The 16,007-nt window shown below is 44.2% G+C and overlaps 1 protein-coding gene across 2 annotated transcripts in view; it reads right to left on the bottom strand.

Moving 5' to 3' along the window:
• Positions 1–1,742: 1,742 nt before the first annotated feature.
• Positions 1,743–16,007, bottom strand: part of SALL1 (spalt like transcription factor 1) — a 27,719-nt gene continuing 13,454 nt past the window's right edge. For both annotated transcript variants that reach the window (XM_070760185.1, XM_070760186.1), the window contains exons 2-3: positions 11,368–14,816; positions 1,743–2,347 (exon numbers count right to left, since the gene is read on the bottom strand). In XM_070760185.1, the coding sequence (XP_070616286.1) occupies positions 1,907–2,347; positions 11,368–14,816 (3,890 nt within the window). In that variant the 3' untranslated portion in view covers positions 1,743–1,906. The remainder of the gene's footprint in view (positions 2,348–11,367; positions 14,817–16,007) is intronic.

Genomic DNA, 16,007 nt, shown 5'->3' with positions numbered 1-16,007 from the left:
AGCGCAGGACTTACCTTCACGAGCCTCATGGATTGGAACTGAAAGGTAAGGCCAACAATTTTGGCCTGCAGAGATGTTCTGGAGGCGGGGTGGGTGAAAAATGGGCCGTGCAGACATCTCAGGAGGCCAAAAAACTGGCGAAAATTGCCTTTTTTTCACCTCCCCCAATCCAGAAGATAGATAAAGAGAGGGGGGGAGGGGGAGAGGCAGAGAGGGATGGAGGGGGAGGGATAGAAATTTCTGGACCTCCTTGGGCCTGAGAAAAATTGTTGCAAAATTGAATTTTCTGAAGTGGACCCCTAGACTCCTAAACAACTGAAAAAAATGATCTAGTAAAAACAAAACTCAACCAAAAGAGCAACATACAAACAAAAGCAAATTAAACACTCCCAGGGGCAAAACAAATTAAAAGTTTAATTTGTGTGCATTGTTTAATGGGCCAGATCCACCTAGTCACATGACCTAGCCATGCCCCCCCAGCTGGTCCGGGGGGGGGCAACAGTCCAAGGGACTGTGAATTGGCCCCCAGTTTAAAAATTTTGAGGACTCCCGACTGACCTGAAAGGTCCCACATATTGTAGAATAAACCATCTTTGTTAAAACAAACACACAATCCAATTTCCATCTGTTGGAGGAAAAAAATGTATTTGATTACTGGCAGAAAATTACAGTCTTTCTGCTGTTAGTAAGTATTAAAGGATAAAGTAACTGGACTTATTTCTTTTTCAGGCTCTCCAAGAAAGTGCATATAACAAGTCCAATGATTTTTGTTGTGTTGTGTTTTCCTGTCGTACCCAATACAAAATAAACAACACTGCAGTTATCCCCTTAGTCAAGACGTTGATCTCGCTGAAAAGATATGTACATGTGTTTTTTTTAATGATCTCGATATTTCTCACCATATGTACAAGAGCGTTTTAAGTTGTCCATGGAAGGTATGGTTTGAGATAATCTTAGCAGCACAAAAAGTCCAGTACTTTTTTTTCCTTTTTTAATAATATACCTACAAGGCAGAGGGTTTCGAACTAGCAAAACAACACTGTGGGATTTTCGCTAATCATCTCGTGCGTGTTTACTGTACAGAAACAAATGGACATCTAAAGACGACTCCGGTAAAAAAGCACAGTACAAAACAAATAAGAAGAGGACCAACTTCTAAAGGGGAGAAAAGAAATCTACCTAATCATAATCGTTAACCGTAGCTAATTTAATTCGTCGTCGAGTAAAAAAACAAAGCAAACAAATTTCAAACCGAACCAACGAAAATCAAATCGAGGCCATGGCGAAGGAATGGGCGTCCTTCGATTTATTTATTTATTATTATTATTATTATTATTTTTACGCGGTCCGTTTTCAATCCTGGGTGCAGAGCTGGTTGGGCAATTAAAGCAACCTCTTTGCCGAGTTTCCGTCGGGATTGAAGGACACACACAGATACGTAGGTTTGTTTGTGTTTGCACGCGCGGGAGGAGTGAAATGTTTTGGAAAGCACTGGAGGAACCGCACGACCATCAAAAAAGGTTTAAGGTTCAAACTGGGAAGGAGAGAAATAAATTAAAAAAAAACCCAGAAAACGAAACCCGACTTGTGTTGCCATAAATGTTACAGCACTCTAGTCAATTAGTATTTACTTCAAATTACAGAACTTAACGCTTGCATATTCTTGCAAAGCCGTGAACAAACAAACAAACAAAAAGTTATTATCACTAATAAATAAGCTGTTTTTTTTAGGACTCTAGATGTCGAATGGGTACAAAAAGGATGTGTCTTTAATGTTTGTGTGTCGTGGATTTTGCCAAAACAAACAAAAACAAACAGGGGGAAAAAAACCCGCAACACAAACCCCCTCCCCAAACCACTTTCAATTTGCAACAAACTGCACAAAAAGTATCCTCAACCTTGTGTCCTAACTCGTTACGATCTCTTTGCTGTCCTCCACAAAGCGGGTGAGCCGGAAGCTGGTCCCGTTTTCGCTGCCGGCCATCTTCTCCAGGCCAGCTAGAGGCGCGTTAGGTTCCGAATCCTGGAATTTCTCCAGGCTGCCGGTTAAACCGCTAAGGGGAGAGCTGCTGCCGTTGCCCAGGCTCCCGGGAACGGGCGCGATCCCCCCGTTCTGGATGACGGAGATCTCGTTGGTCTTCATGGCCAAACCGTTGGAGAGAGCCGCGGCGTACTGATTCCAGAAGCTGGACGCGTCACCGTTTCCCGACCTCACGGCCAAATCTTTTGGAAACATGTCTGGAAATTTGATGGGGTTGCTTCCGAGGAAAGTCACGGGCCCGTCCACGGAGAGCCGTCTGCCTCGCCTGGCGGGAGTGCTGTTCCACATGTGTGTTCCCATGTGCACCTGAAAGAGACACGGGTTAGCAGCGGCAGTGAGGTAGGGGTCAAGGTAGCCTTGAGTACAGTGGCCTTTTCTCTTTTGAGTTTTGTTGACTAAGCCTAGGGAATTGCATTGGTTGCCGATCAGTTTCCGGTCACAATTCAAAGTGTTGGTTATGACCTATAAAGCCCTACATGGCATCGGACCAGAATATCTCCGGGACTGCCTTCTGCCGCATGAATCCCAGCGACCGATTAGGTCCCACAGAGTTGGCCTTCTTCAGGTCCTGTTGATAAAACAATGCCGTCTGGCGGGACCCAGGGGAAGAGCCTTCTCAGTGGCGGCCCTGACCCTCTGGAATCAACTCCCCCCAGAGATCAGAACTGCCCCCACCCTCCTTGCCTTTCGCAAATTCCTAAAAACCTTTGCCGCCAGGCATGGGGAAATTGATTCCCCTCGGCTGCTCCGTTTTATGTGTGGTTTCTTTGGGTTGCATGAATGTTTTTAATCAAGGGCTTTTTAAAACTGTTCTGCTTTTTTAATAATTGGATTTGTATTTTGTGTCCCTGTTGTGAGCCGCTCCAAGTCTTCGGAGAGGGGCAGCATACAAATCTAAATAATAATAATAATAATAATAATAATAATAATAATAATAATAACAACAACAACAACAACAACAACAACAACAACAACAACAACTACTCCATGTCAGGTTCCAAACTTGGAGATTTTAAGATTTGTGTATTTGTGACCAGCATAGAATTCTGGGAATTGAAGTCCGTTGGGCTGAGGAATTCTGGGAATTGAAGTCTGTTGGGCTGAGGAATTCTGGGAATTGAAGTCCGTTGGGCTGAGGAATTCTGGGAATTGACATCCACAAGTCTTAAAACTGCCAAGTGTGGAGACCCATGGTCTTAATCCAAGCATATAACAGAATCACAGGGCTTGAAGGGATCTCAGTCCAACCTTCTTCTCATTGTAGAAGTCTCATACCAACACAGTCAAGGGGTTTGTTTGTTTTATTGAATTTATTGAATTTATTTATTTATTGAGTTTATAAGCCGCCCTTCCCCTGGCGGACTCAGGGCAGCTTAAGTCTATTTTTGTACACTCTATTTTTGAAAACCTCCAGGGATGGAGTACCACAACTCCCAGGAGGCAACTTATTCCATTGGTTAATTGTTCTCAGTGTCAGGAATTAGCTCCAGTTGGGATGTCTCTTTAACAGGTTTCCACCTATTACTCCTGAGGTGTACCATTACTCCATTGCCCTGAGGTGCTTTAGGGATTGAGTCAATCTTCTCTTCTCATTGACAGTCTCTCAAAGACTGGAAGATAACTATCCTGCCATCCTCAAGTCTTCTCTTCCAATGAAGTAGACATTGTTCTCTTCCCTCAACCATTCACCATCTGGTTTAGCCTCCAACCTGAGGAAGTTATGCCTCCAGATGTTGAGGATTTACAACTCAAAACGTTCTTCACTATTGTCTGTCCTACAGCAACTGGGAGTGGGCAACTGAGCAATATCTGGATAACCACCTCTGGTCTAACGTGGGAATAAGGAACATTACTTATCAGCATCACCTGACAGCGGGAACAATTAATTATGGAAACGGCTTGCCTCCAGAAGTTGTGAAAGCTCCAACCCTGGTTTATTTATTTATTATTTATTATTTTATTAATTGGATTTGTTCGGGGCGGCTCACAACAAACATAGAATACATAGTAAAATAATTTGATCCAATTAATTACGATTAAAAGACTTTAAAAGATCCTAAAAACTTAAAAACATTCAATTTATCATTCACTCAAATAGGTCACTCTAAACACATTCGTTGGTCGGGGGGCTGCTGGTGGCAAAGATGAGTTTTTAAACTTTTTCGGAAAGCAAAGAGGGTGGGGGGCAGTGCAAGTCTCTGGGGGGAGCTGGCTCCAGAGGGCCGGGGCCCCTACAGAGAAGGCTCTTCCCCTAGGCCCCGCCAGCCGGCATTGTCTGACTGACCGGACCCTGAGAAGACCCACTCTGTGGGACCTCACTGGACGCTGGGATTCATGTGGCAGAAGGCGGTCTTGGACATAATCTGGTCCTATGCCATGTAGGGCTTTGTAGGTCATAACCAACACTTTTGAATTGTGTCCGGAAACCAATCAGCGGCCAATGTAGTCTGCGGAGCAATGACGAGATATGGGCATGTCTTAAAACGCCCAAAACCACTCACGTGGCTGCATTTTGGATGATCTGAAGTTTCCGAATTCTCTTCAAAGGTTGTTTTTAAGAAGAAATCGGACAACTATGTGTCTCAAATGGTATAAGCAAGGGTTTCCTGCCTGAGCAAGGGGTTGGATTAGAAGACCTCCAAAGCCCCTTCCAACTCTGCTATTCTGTCCTGTCCTTATTTATTTTATTTTATTTATTTATTTATTTATTTATTTTGTCCAATACACAATGAGGGTATTAGTGTGTGTGTGTGTGTGTGTGTGTGTGTGTGTGTGTGTGTATATATATATATATATATATATATATATATATATATATATATATGTCAAATGTTTTTTTGATATATATGTTTTCGTAGATTTTCACGGGTATATGTATGTAGATTGTTCTGAGTTCGGGTTTTGCCCCATGTAATATTTTGAGTGTCTATGCGACGTTTCGGTGAAATCACATTCACCATCATCAGGCTGAAGTTATAAGTTTCGTGCTGCTGTAAATGTAGAATGTTTGCAACTGCCATTTGTTCCTTATATATAGTGTTGGGGGTGGAGATTTGGTTTGAATGTAGCAAATAGATTGGGTGACTATGTTTTAATGATTTGATTGGTTGGTGGAATCACATTTAGTTGAAGGATTGACATGGTGATGATTATGATATGTTTTTTTGTTTAAGGCTGGTTTCCAAATCTCTGGTAGGCAGGACGTGTCATCTCTTGTTCATGCTGAGGGGGTGCTTCTCTATCTCTATGGCTTCCATAATTATCCTTCTGTATACATTTTCTGTTTTGGAAAGTAATTTAGTTTTTTCAAAGTCAATTTCGTGCCCTGTTTTTTTAATGTGCTGGACAAGGGAGGAAGTTTTTTCTTCTTTTTTGACTGCATTCTCATGTTCTGCAATGCGTGCGTTTATATATACACACACATTGTAAAATACATGATGAAGGTTACAGAGGAGATACTCATAGTAAAATATATCTAAGAAATAATATATCTAATAAGATATATTATTATAATTTATATAATAAGATATATAAATAATATATCTAAGAAAAAATATATCTATGAAAGAATAGAAAAGAAGATATAGTAATAGAGCATATTAATGAAAGAATAGAAGAAGAGATATAGGAATAGAAGAAAGGTATAGGAGATATAGGAGAGCAATAGGACAGGGGACGGAAGGCACTCGAGTGCACTTGTACTCGCCCCTTGTGCTATTTTTATTCTTATTCTACTTTATCCATCAACAACTACTTTGAGGAAACTCTCGCTCAAACCAAGAGGGCAGTAGGATTCTTATCTCTGCCTTTGACTGGGTGAGTCTCTTATCATCCCAACATCTTGTTTTCCTATCCCACGTAGATCTACAGTGGTACTGAAGATACACACCACATAATGGCTTTGCTAAACAACAACAACACAAGTTTGGCCTATGATTGAGCAGGACTTGAGCAAATTTCAAAAGGTATTGCTACCTTACATATGCACCAAGACAAATTCCTTGTGTGTCCAATCACACTTGGCCAATAAAATTCTATTCTATTCTATGGGGATTAAAAAAATGACCTGGGATGAACTTGAAGGGTCGTGAATGCATACATGAATGAGGCCAGAATCCAATTTAAAAGAAGGTCACGAATTGCAATACAGGCAAGTCCTCAACTTACGACCACAATGAAGCCCCAAGTGCCTGTTGTTAAGTGAGACATTTATTAAGCAAGTTCTGCCTCATTTTATGACCTCACTTCCCCATTGAAGGACAGAAGGACACAAGAAAGGAATCACATGACCTTGGGACATAGCAACGGTCATAAATATGAACCAGTTGCCCAGCATCCGAATTTTCAAATGGTCACTAAACAAACTGTTGTAAGCCGAGGACTAACTGTATTTCTTTATTTGTGGCTCATCTCATGTACGTGGAGTCCAGGGGTCCCAAAAAATTCAAAGTGGTGGTTGTAATAATATTTGACACTGGGGTGTTTTTAATTTCATATTTTTTACAACTGTTCCTGGAGGGATGCTCAGCCAAGCAATGGGATGGACAGGAGAACAAAAATCCATTTAAAAGTTTTATTTACCTGCCTTTCAAATGATACGGGAGTCGGTGATAGAAACAGAGAAACATAGAAACATAGAAGGTTGACGACAGAAAAAGACCCCATGGTCCCTTATACTATTTCCTGTATTTTATCTTAGGATGTTTATCCCAGGCATGTTTAAATTCAGTGACTGCGGATTTACCAGCCACATCAGCTGGAAGTTTGTTCCAAGCATCTACTACTCTTTCAGTCAAATAATATTTTCTCATGTTGCTTCTGATCTTTCCCCCAACTAACCTCAGATTGTGCCCCCTTGTTCTTGTGTTCATTTTTCTATTAAAAACACTTCCCTCCTGAACCTTATTTAACACTTTAACATATTTAAATGTTTCCATCATGTCCCCCCTTTCCCTTCTGTCCTCCAGACTAGACAGATTGAGTCCATGAAGTCTTTCCTGATACGTTTTATACTTAAGACCTTCCACCATTCTTGTAGCCCGTCTTTGGACCCGTTCAATTTTGTCAATATCTTTTTGTAGGTGAGGTCTCCAGAACTGAACACAGTATTATTCCAAATGTGGTCTCACCAGCGCTCTATATAAGGGGATCACAATCTCCCTCTTCCTGCTTGTTATACCTCTAGCTATGCAGCCAAGCATCCTACTTGCTTTCCCTACCGCCTGACCGCACTGTTCACCCATTTTGAGACTGTCAGAAATCACGACCCCTAAATCCTTCTCTTCTGATGAAATCAAGAATCCTAAGAGTTGGTAAAAACTTTCCCCTACAGTCAAACACTAAATAGTAATGAGTAACAAAAAAACTTTATTTCTCATTTGGTTAGAAGCTGAATTTCACTGGGACCTCTACATTTTGAATGTCTATCTAGTGAAGTACAATTTGGATCTGCTAGGTGCCTCCCTCTGTTTAACACCTAGGTAGGTTCGGGGGAGAAGTTTGAAAAGGATTTTTTAAAAAATAGGGATGAAAGGTGTTAGGAAGGAGTTGCAAAGGAAATCACCACCAGCAAAAACATGCAAAAGGATGAAAAGGGGGGAAAAGGATGGAGGGAAAGCCAATCAAATCCTAATCCAGTGATGGGGAACTTTTTTGCCTCGGGTGCCAAAATAATAATAATAATAATAATAATAATAATAATAATAATAATAATAATAATAAGAATAAAAATAAGAATAAGAATAAGAATAAGAATAAGAATAAGAATAAGAATATTATTATTATTATTATTATTATTATTATTATTATTATTATTAATTTATTTCTTGGATTTGTATGCCGCCCCTCTCCGCAGACTCGGGGCGGCTAACAACAATGATAAAAACAACATGTAACAATCCAATTAATAAAACAACTAAAAACCCTTATTATAAAAAACCAAACATACACACAAACATACCATGCATAACTTGTAATGGCCTAGGGCAAGGAATATCTTAACTCCCCCATGCCTGGCGACAAAGGTGGGTCTTGAGTAATTTGCGAAAGACAGGGAGGGTGGGGGCCGTTCTAATCTCTGGGGGGAGTTGATTCCAGAGGGCCGGGGCCGCCACAGAGAAGGCTCTTCCCCTGGGGCCCGCCAAATGACATTGTTTGGTCGACGGGACCCGGAGAAGGCCAACTCTGTGGGACCTTATCGGCCGCTGGGATTCGTGCGATAGAAGGCGGTTCCGAATGTATTCTGGCCCAATGCCATGTAGGGCTTTAAAGGTCTCAAATGCTATGTGCGAGTGCCCACACACATAATTCAATGCCCGGGGAGGGCAAAAACAGCTTCCCCTATCCCTGGAGGCCCTCTGGAGGCTGGAAACAGCCTGTTTATCAACTTCTGGTGCATCCAGTAGGTTTGTGTTTCACCCTCCCCAGGCTCCAAAGCCTTCCCTGGAGCCAGGGAAGGTTAAAAACGCCCTCTCACATCCCCCTGGAGGCTCTCTGGAAGACAAAAACGTCCACCCAGAGTCTCTGTGCAAGCCAAAAATCAGCTGGCCAGCACACACATGCACATTGGAGCTGAGCTAGGGCAACGGCTCACATGCCAGTAGATATGGCTCTGCGTGCCACCTGTGGCCTCTGTGCCATAGGTTCCCCATCACATCCCTAATCCATAAACACTTACAAATATATGAATCGTTCTCCTCCCATAATTTTTCCAAAAGTCCAAAGAAACCCCAAAATAAACGAACCCTGTTTGCAGTGTCCTTCAGATTCATGAGGATATTTTAGGATGGTTTTGCCAAACTTTGGTATTTACTTCCAGTCAGCAGCAAAAACCCCATTTGTAGTAAACCAGAGGTTCGCTTATTGACTGAGGATTCATTTAAGTGCTGCAAACAAGGTTTCAAAATTATTGCTGAATTATTTTGAATTATACTGCTCAAAAATAATAATAATAAACAATATAACTCAAAGTAAATCAAACTTCTGTGAAATCAAACTGCCCACTTAGGAAGCAACACTGATGGGCAATCAATTTCATTTTGCTGTCAGCACATTCAACTTTGTATAGAACAAAGTATTCAATGAGAATATTTCATTCATTCAGATCTAGGATGGGTTCTTTGAGTCTTCCCTTTATTTCTTTGAGCAGGGTATTATTCAAAAACTCACGAGTTTTGCCTGCGTTGGGCAAAACATTACCTGTAAATCCTTTAACCTGGGGGGCGTTTGCCCAGGTTCGCCTGGTGCACCAGTTGCAGCCCTATTTGGACCGGGAGTCACTGCTCACAGTCACTCATGCCCTCATCACCTCGAGGCTCGACTACTGTAACGCTCTCTACATGGGGCTACCTTTGAAAAGTGTTCGGAAACTTCAGATCGTGCAGAATGCAGCTGCAAGAGCAATCATGGGCTTTCCCCAAAATGCCCATGTCACACCAACACTCCGCAGTCTGCATTGGTTGCCGATCAATTTCCGGTCACAATTCAAAGTGTTGGTCATCACCTATAAAGCCCTCCATGGCACCGGACCAGGGTATCTACGAGACAGCCTTCTGCCGCACGAATCCCAGCGACCGGTTAGGTCCCACAGAGTGGGCCTTCTCCGGGTCCCATCAACAAAACAATGTCATTTGGCGGGGCCCAGGGGAAGAGCCTTCTCTGTGGCGGCCCCAAATCTCTGGAACCAACTCCCCCCGGAGATTAGAATTGCCCCCACCCTCCTCGTCTTTCGTAAGCTCCTAAAAACCCATCTCTGCCGTCAGGCATGGGGGAACTGAGATATTCTTTCCCCCTAAGCCTTCACAATTTATGCATGGTATGCTTGTTTGTATGTATGTTTGGTTTTATAAATAAGGGGTTTTTAAAGATATTTTTAGGATTGGATTTACATGCTGTTTTTGTTGCTGTTGTTAGCCGCCCCGAGTCTGCGGAGAGGGGCAGCATACAAATCCAATAAATAAATAAATAAATCTATTCATCTCGACAGTAGTGGCCAAAATTGTGGGAACCTTTTAGGAAAAGTATATTTCTGTGGTATAATGGCTAAACACCAACGGTTTTTTTGTTGGAGTTTCAATATAATCATATTCCAACTGCTGGAATGGCCTGGGAATACCCCAGACCTTAACCCAATTGAAAATCTATGGAGCCGACGAAAGAAACTTGTTAGCCAGAAGCAGCCCAGCAATAAAATCGAGTTAATAGAAGCAATCGCTCAATCCTGGTTTCACATTAGAACAGCTGCAGAAGTAAAAGATTTGGTTCACTCCATGGGAAGACTTGTCGTAAAACCTTCATGCTAAAGGTTACCCAACCTAAATGATTAACTGACATGGTGATCATTTTTGTATATTCCAACTCACTTTTCTTTGCAACTGCTATTCTACTAGCAAATCCTTCATAAAAAGTTATTGCCTTACATTCTTGAATAAATGATCTTTCCATTGAGTCTTCGGAGAGGGGCAGCATACAAATCTAATAAATTATTATTATTATTATTATTATTATTATTATTATTATTATTATTATTATTATTATTTATACTGTATTTTTCAGAGTATTAGAAGCACCTTCCTCAACCCACTCCAAAAAAAAAGAGGGTGGAAATGTTGGTGCAGCTTATACACCGAATACAGCAATTTTTGGCCTCCTGAAGGCCCAGTTCTGTACTCCATTTTTTCGCCAGAACAGGGGCATTTTTGCCTTTCTCTAGCACTCTGCAGACTTCCCAGACCCTCTGCATACCCCATTTTTGCAACAACAAAAAAGGTGAAAAATGGGCTGTTTTTGCAAAAAACAAACAAACAACAGGGTGTACAGAGGGTTTGGCCGGAAAAGGCAGGGAGAAGCCTCCGTGGGGCCTCTCTAGGAATTTATTTTATTATTTATTATTTATTATTTGGATTTGTATGCCGCCCCTCTCCGAAGACTCGGGGCGGAATCTCCTGGGAGGAAACAGAACTAGAAAAGGCGGGGAGCAGCCTCCGTGGGGCCTCTCTAGGAATCTCCTGGGAGGAAACAGGGCCAGAAAGGCAGGGAGAAGCCTCTGTGGGGCCTCTCTAGGAATCTCCTGGGAGGAAACAGGACTAGAAAAGGCAGGGAGAAGCCTCCGTGGGGCCTCGCTAGGAATCTCCTGGGAGGAAACAGGGCCTCCACCCTCCCTGTGGTTTCCCCAATCGCACACAATATTTGCCTTTACATTGATTCCTATGGGAAAAAATTGCTTCTTCTTACAAACTTTTCTACTTAAGAACCTGGTCACGGAACGAATTAAGTTCGTAAGTAGAGGTACCACTGTATTGCAAGATGGAGGGAGAGAGAGAGAGTACCTTAAGGTTGCCCTTGGTGGTGAAAGCTCTTCCACAAATTGTGCAGGCAAAAGGCTTCTCCCCTGTGTGGGTCCTTTCGTGAATCTGCAAAGCACTGGAAGATGAGAAAGTCTTTCCGCAGGCGTTGCAGAAGTGCTGCTTGGGCGTCCTCCGAGGCAGAGTTGGAAGTAAAACCGGGGATGTCGCCAGAGGCAGCAGAGGTCCTGAAGGAAGCAGGCTGGGCAGTGTCTCTTTGTGGTCCTGAGGAGAGACGTGTACAAAACCGTTGACCTCGGCCTTTATGAGGGACGAGAGAGAGTTTACGGGGATGATGGAGGAGGAGGAGGAGGAGGAAGAAGAGTTCTGAGCTGGGCCCAGGTTGGAGTTGGGTTCAAAGAGCTGTGATGGTAGATCTCGCATCTGATGTGTCAACATGTGCTGCTTCAAATTACCCTTTGTGGAAAAGCCACGGTTGCAGACTGTGCAAATAAAAGGTCTCTCTTTGGTATGACTTCTGTAATGAATGTCCAAGGCACTCTGACAAGCAAACGTTTTGCCACAAATGTCGCACGCCGTGTTCCTAAGCTTGCCTCTGTCGCGGAAAGGAAACAACATGCCCAGTGGCTCTTCCTTCACCATTTTTTCCGGGTGGCACGACGTCAAGTCCAAAGCGCCGCCGTTGGCAAAGGCGACAGGCCAACCGTTGGCAAAGTCGTTCGGTAAAGTCCGTAGCGGTTTGTCTTCGACGCCCGGTGACTTGTAGAAATCCATTGTGCTGTTGGATGGGGATAAGGCCTGCATGGAAGAGGTAGACTCCGAAATGGCAGGACTTCCAGCACTTTGACTTTCCATATCACCACCAACCGAGGAAGAATCGTTGGTCAGAATGTCCCCTTCGACCGATCCGTTTTCCACGGATTTCAAACTCGCTTGTAGCTGTTCAGCCAGCCCTGCGTTGATCATCTTCATCTGGTTTTCTAAAGCAGCAATACTTGATATCTCTGGCGGCAGCGGGGAGGATGACAAACTATCTTGAGACGCGTCGGCAGACTTAGGGGTGTCCGGTACACTACTATCGGGACAGTCTTCCATGTTCTCATCGGAGAAGTTATCCAGATCATCGAAGGTCTTCTCGTCAAATGAGCCCGTGTCAGATTCCATGGACTCAGGATAGTTTTCCGTCACTGGTGTGTTGGGGATCTGGCCCCCCATGTGCATCCGGATGTGCTGCTGCAACACAACTGCGTTGGTGAACTTCTTCTGGCAGATGGGGCAGGAATGTTGCACTCTCAAGGGCGGCATGGCACGGTGGACGCTATAATGGGTCTTTAGGTTGCCTTTCGTAGTGAAGGCCCGGCCACAGACCTTGCACTTGAAGGGCCTTTCGCCAGTGTGCGTGCGGTAGTGCATTTTCAGAGCGCTCTGGCAGCTGAGCACTCGGTGGCATATGAGACACTTGTTTGGATCGCTTGCCTTTTTGTCGATGTTTTCTACAAGCTGCTGTAGTTTCGAGGTCTCCGAGGCTGGCGTTCCATCCAGCAGCCCCCCAAATGGAAACTTAGCCTTGAACTGGTCAGACATGAGAGGCATCAGTGGACTGGTAAAAGCGACCATGTTGCCGGGATCGGATTCCGCCGCTGGGGAGGTTACAGAGTGGTTCACGCTAGAAGAACCACTGGGCATGCTTTCTTCTGGTTTGTCACCAGAGGGCAGCAAAGCGCTCATTTCCCCTTCCGCCAGATGGCCATTGGAGTTCTTCCCCGCGGTATCAATGGAGCCAGAGTCACTTTTGACAGAAGAGGGAGGACTTGATGAAGGGTGGCTGATAGGAATGGGCTGAGGCTCCTCCGTTTTGATAAAAGGTGTCAAGCTTGGAATTGTGGGTGGAAGCGGCAGGCCAACAGATGAGGTCAAAGTGGATAGGACCGGCTTGTTGTCCAGCCAACTGGTGACCGGTTTCTCTGGTGGTATGGACATCCCATACGGGATCCCCGTACTTGTCGGAATGTTGTCTAAATGCTCTGGCACTGGATACGGGTTCATTTGTATGTGAGGGTATTTTTCTTTATGCCGTTGGAAGTGGACTTTCAAGTTCCCCTTGGTGGAGAACCGGTTGCCACAAATGTTGCACTTGAAGGGCCTCTCCCCAGTATGAGAACGTAAATGGATCTGCAAGGCACTGTCGCTCCCAAAGACCTTCGCGCAGAACCTGCACTTATGCTTGAAGAAGGCTTCGTCCGAACTACTTTTCGTTTCGAAAGCGGCTAGGCTGGGCGGCTTGTTTTGCCTCTGCTGGGCCAAAGCAGACAACGGGTTTAAGTCCTCCGTGGCTATTCCGAGACTGGACAAAGGGTTGGGCAACACAGAGTTACTAGGAGTGGGCTGAGGTAGAAGAGGATTTGATACAGGGCTTAACAAACTGCTTATTGCAAAAGCTGGCGGTGACGACACGGTCCCTGCTGGGTTGCCAAGCGGTGGGCCACCAGTGCTCGTAGTCACTTTGTCGGAAGATGGCGTTGTAATCACTGCGGTGGCTAGGCTAATACTCGGAGATAAGCTGCTGCTGCTGACGGATGGAATTGTAGTGTTGTTGCCAGGTGTGCTCTGAGGTAGCTGTAGAGGAGACAGAAGTTTTATCCCACCAATGCTGGCAGACTGGCTAGCGAGGCTTTGTGCCAATCCCGCCGCTGCCGCCAGCTGTTGGGATAAATGGGAACTCAATGTCGACAAGGGGTTGTCCGACGCTTGTACTGTACTCGGCGACGGGTTCGGAGAAGCTGTTGGCAAGTCTGCCTTCTGGGAAGCCAGCAGTAATATTTGGTGGCGGATTTGTTCAATCAGTTGCAGCTGGTGGATCTGCTGCTGTTGCAAAGCCAGGAGCTGCTCCATGAGAGCTGGGACGGCCAACTTGTGGGTCGAGGTGCCGTTGCAGCGGGCTTCCTGAGAGAACTGGGCCACCGCTACTTTCGTGCTCCTAAGGTTCTCGATGATGACGTTGCTATTGATGACGGAGAAATTGCCCAGCATGGTCACATCTCCCAGTTGAGGTAGAGAGGTTGTAAGAACTGAGGTACCCTTGGTGGAGCAGTTACTGCTTGCGATAGGACTGTTGACGGTCTGGGAAGTACTGCTAGTGCTTTTGCTAACACTGGAAGAAGAATCTGTATCCATGGTTTCTTCCTTGTCAAGTTTGTCGTCTGGCTCGGGAACGTCGCTGCATTCAACTTGACGCACGTTGCTGTCTGTGCTGTTCTTCCGTTCATCGGGATTCTCTTTAGGAGGGCTGGAAGGGAAGGCTTCCGAAGGAGATACAGGGGTTTCATTCACAATTAAAACCAGTTGATTTTTAGTACAGGTCTTCTTGTGTTGCAGCAGGTCCGGTAGTTCAAAAAACTCAGCACAACATCTGCCACAGACGTGGGCATCCTTTGTCTTGGGGGTCCGATTGGGTTGACTCTTCTGTGTGTCTCCTATAGACCCAAGGCAAGGGCAAAAAAAAAGGAGAAAGAGAGAGAGAAAAGAAGAAAAAATTAACAATTGTACAGAAACATAAATAGAGTGGTACCTCTACCTAAGAAAGCCTCTACTTAAGAACATTTCTAGATAAGAACCGGGTATTCAAGATTTTTTTTGCCTCTTCTTAAGAACCATTTTCTACTTAAGAACCCGAGCCCGGAAAAATTTCCCAGGAAATTTGAGAGCAGCATGAAGGCCCGGCCAGTTTCATACCATTCCCCCTGGGTTTCTGTCTCTGGCGCAGTGTATGGGAGGCAGCCTCGCGCCGGGTGTATGGGAGGCGCGTGCTCCTTCTCGCCGTCTCAGAGTCCCTCTTTTTTTAAAAAAGTTACAGTTTTGGATTTTTTTTGATTCTCCTCACCTCACCTTCTTCCTTCGGCAGCAACTGTCCTCCTCCTCTTCCTCCTCTTCCTCCTCCCACCCAAATTCCAAGCTTTTATTTCTTTCCTAATGGGTTTGCATGCATTATTTGCTTTTACATTGATTCCTACGGGAAAAATTGCTTCTACTTACAAACTTTTCTACTTAAGAACCTGGTCACGGAACGAATTAAGTTCTTAAGTAGAGGTACCACTGTAGGTTACAAGGATTTTTAAAAAGCCAGCCAGAGGGGACATTGAGTTCATCTTATTCCTAAAGAATTCTCCCTTTGCAAAAATTCCTTTGGTTCTCCTTTTTTGGGGGAGAAGACTCCCCCCAAAAAGCAAGACTCAACCACCTCAAGTCAACCAACCCATTGGAGTTTCCTTCAAGCTGGTTTATCTTTGGCTACTCAAATATACATTGGCCGAATTAATGTGTTATTATTTAAACTGAAGTCTCATGCCCTCCATCTTTGTAAAGGTTTTCCTTTTTAACAAAGGATGGGGGACGAGGGGCTTGGCCACCAAAAACCATCTGTCCAGCATGCGTATGCGCACTGCAACTGATGTATGTCAATGGCTCACATGCTCTGCGTTCTACCTGTAGCACACATTGCATAGGTTTGCTATGGAGTTATAGCATTTTCTTTCCAGATCTCTTAAAGGTGCCCTAGCCTACCACTGCCTTTAAAAGTTACTAGTGTAAATCTATAGAATAGGATATTTTGTAGCTTTCTAAGATGATCCACATTCAATTTCATGACAGGAAAAATGAGTTCCCAA

Source organism: Erythrolamprus reginae, chromosome 9 (genome assembly GCF_031021105.1).
Source record: "Erythrolamprus reginae isolate rEryReg1 chromosome 9, rEryReg1.hap1, whole genome shotgun sequence".
Classification (NCBI taxonomy): Eukaryota; Metazoa; Chordata; class Lepidosauria; order Squamata; family Dipsadidae; genus Erythrolamprus; species Erythrolamprus reginae.
This window is presented reverse-complemented; position numbering and strand designations above follow the sequence as displayed.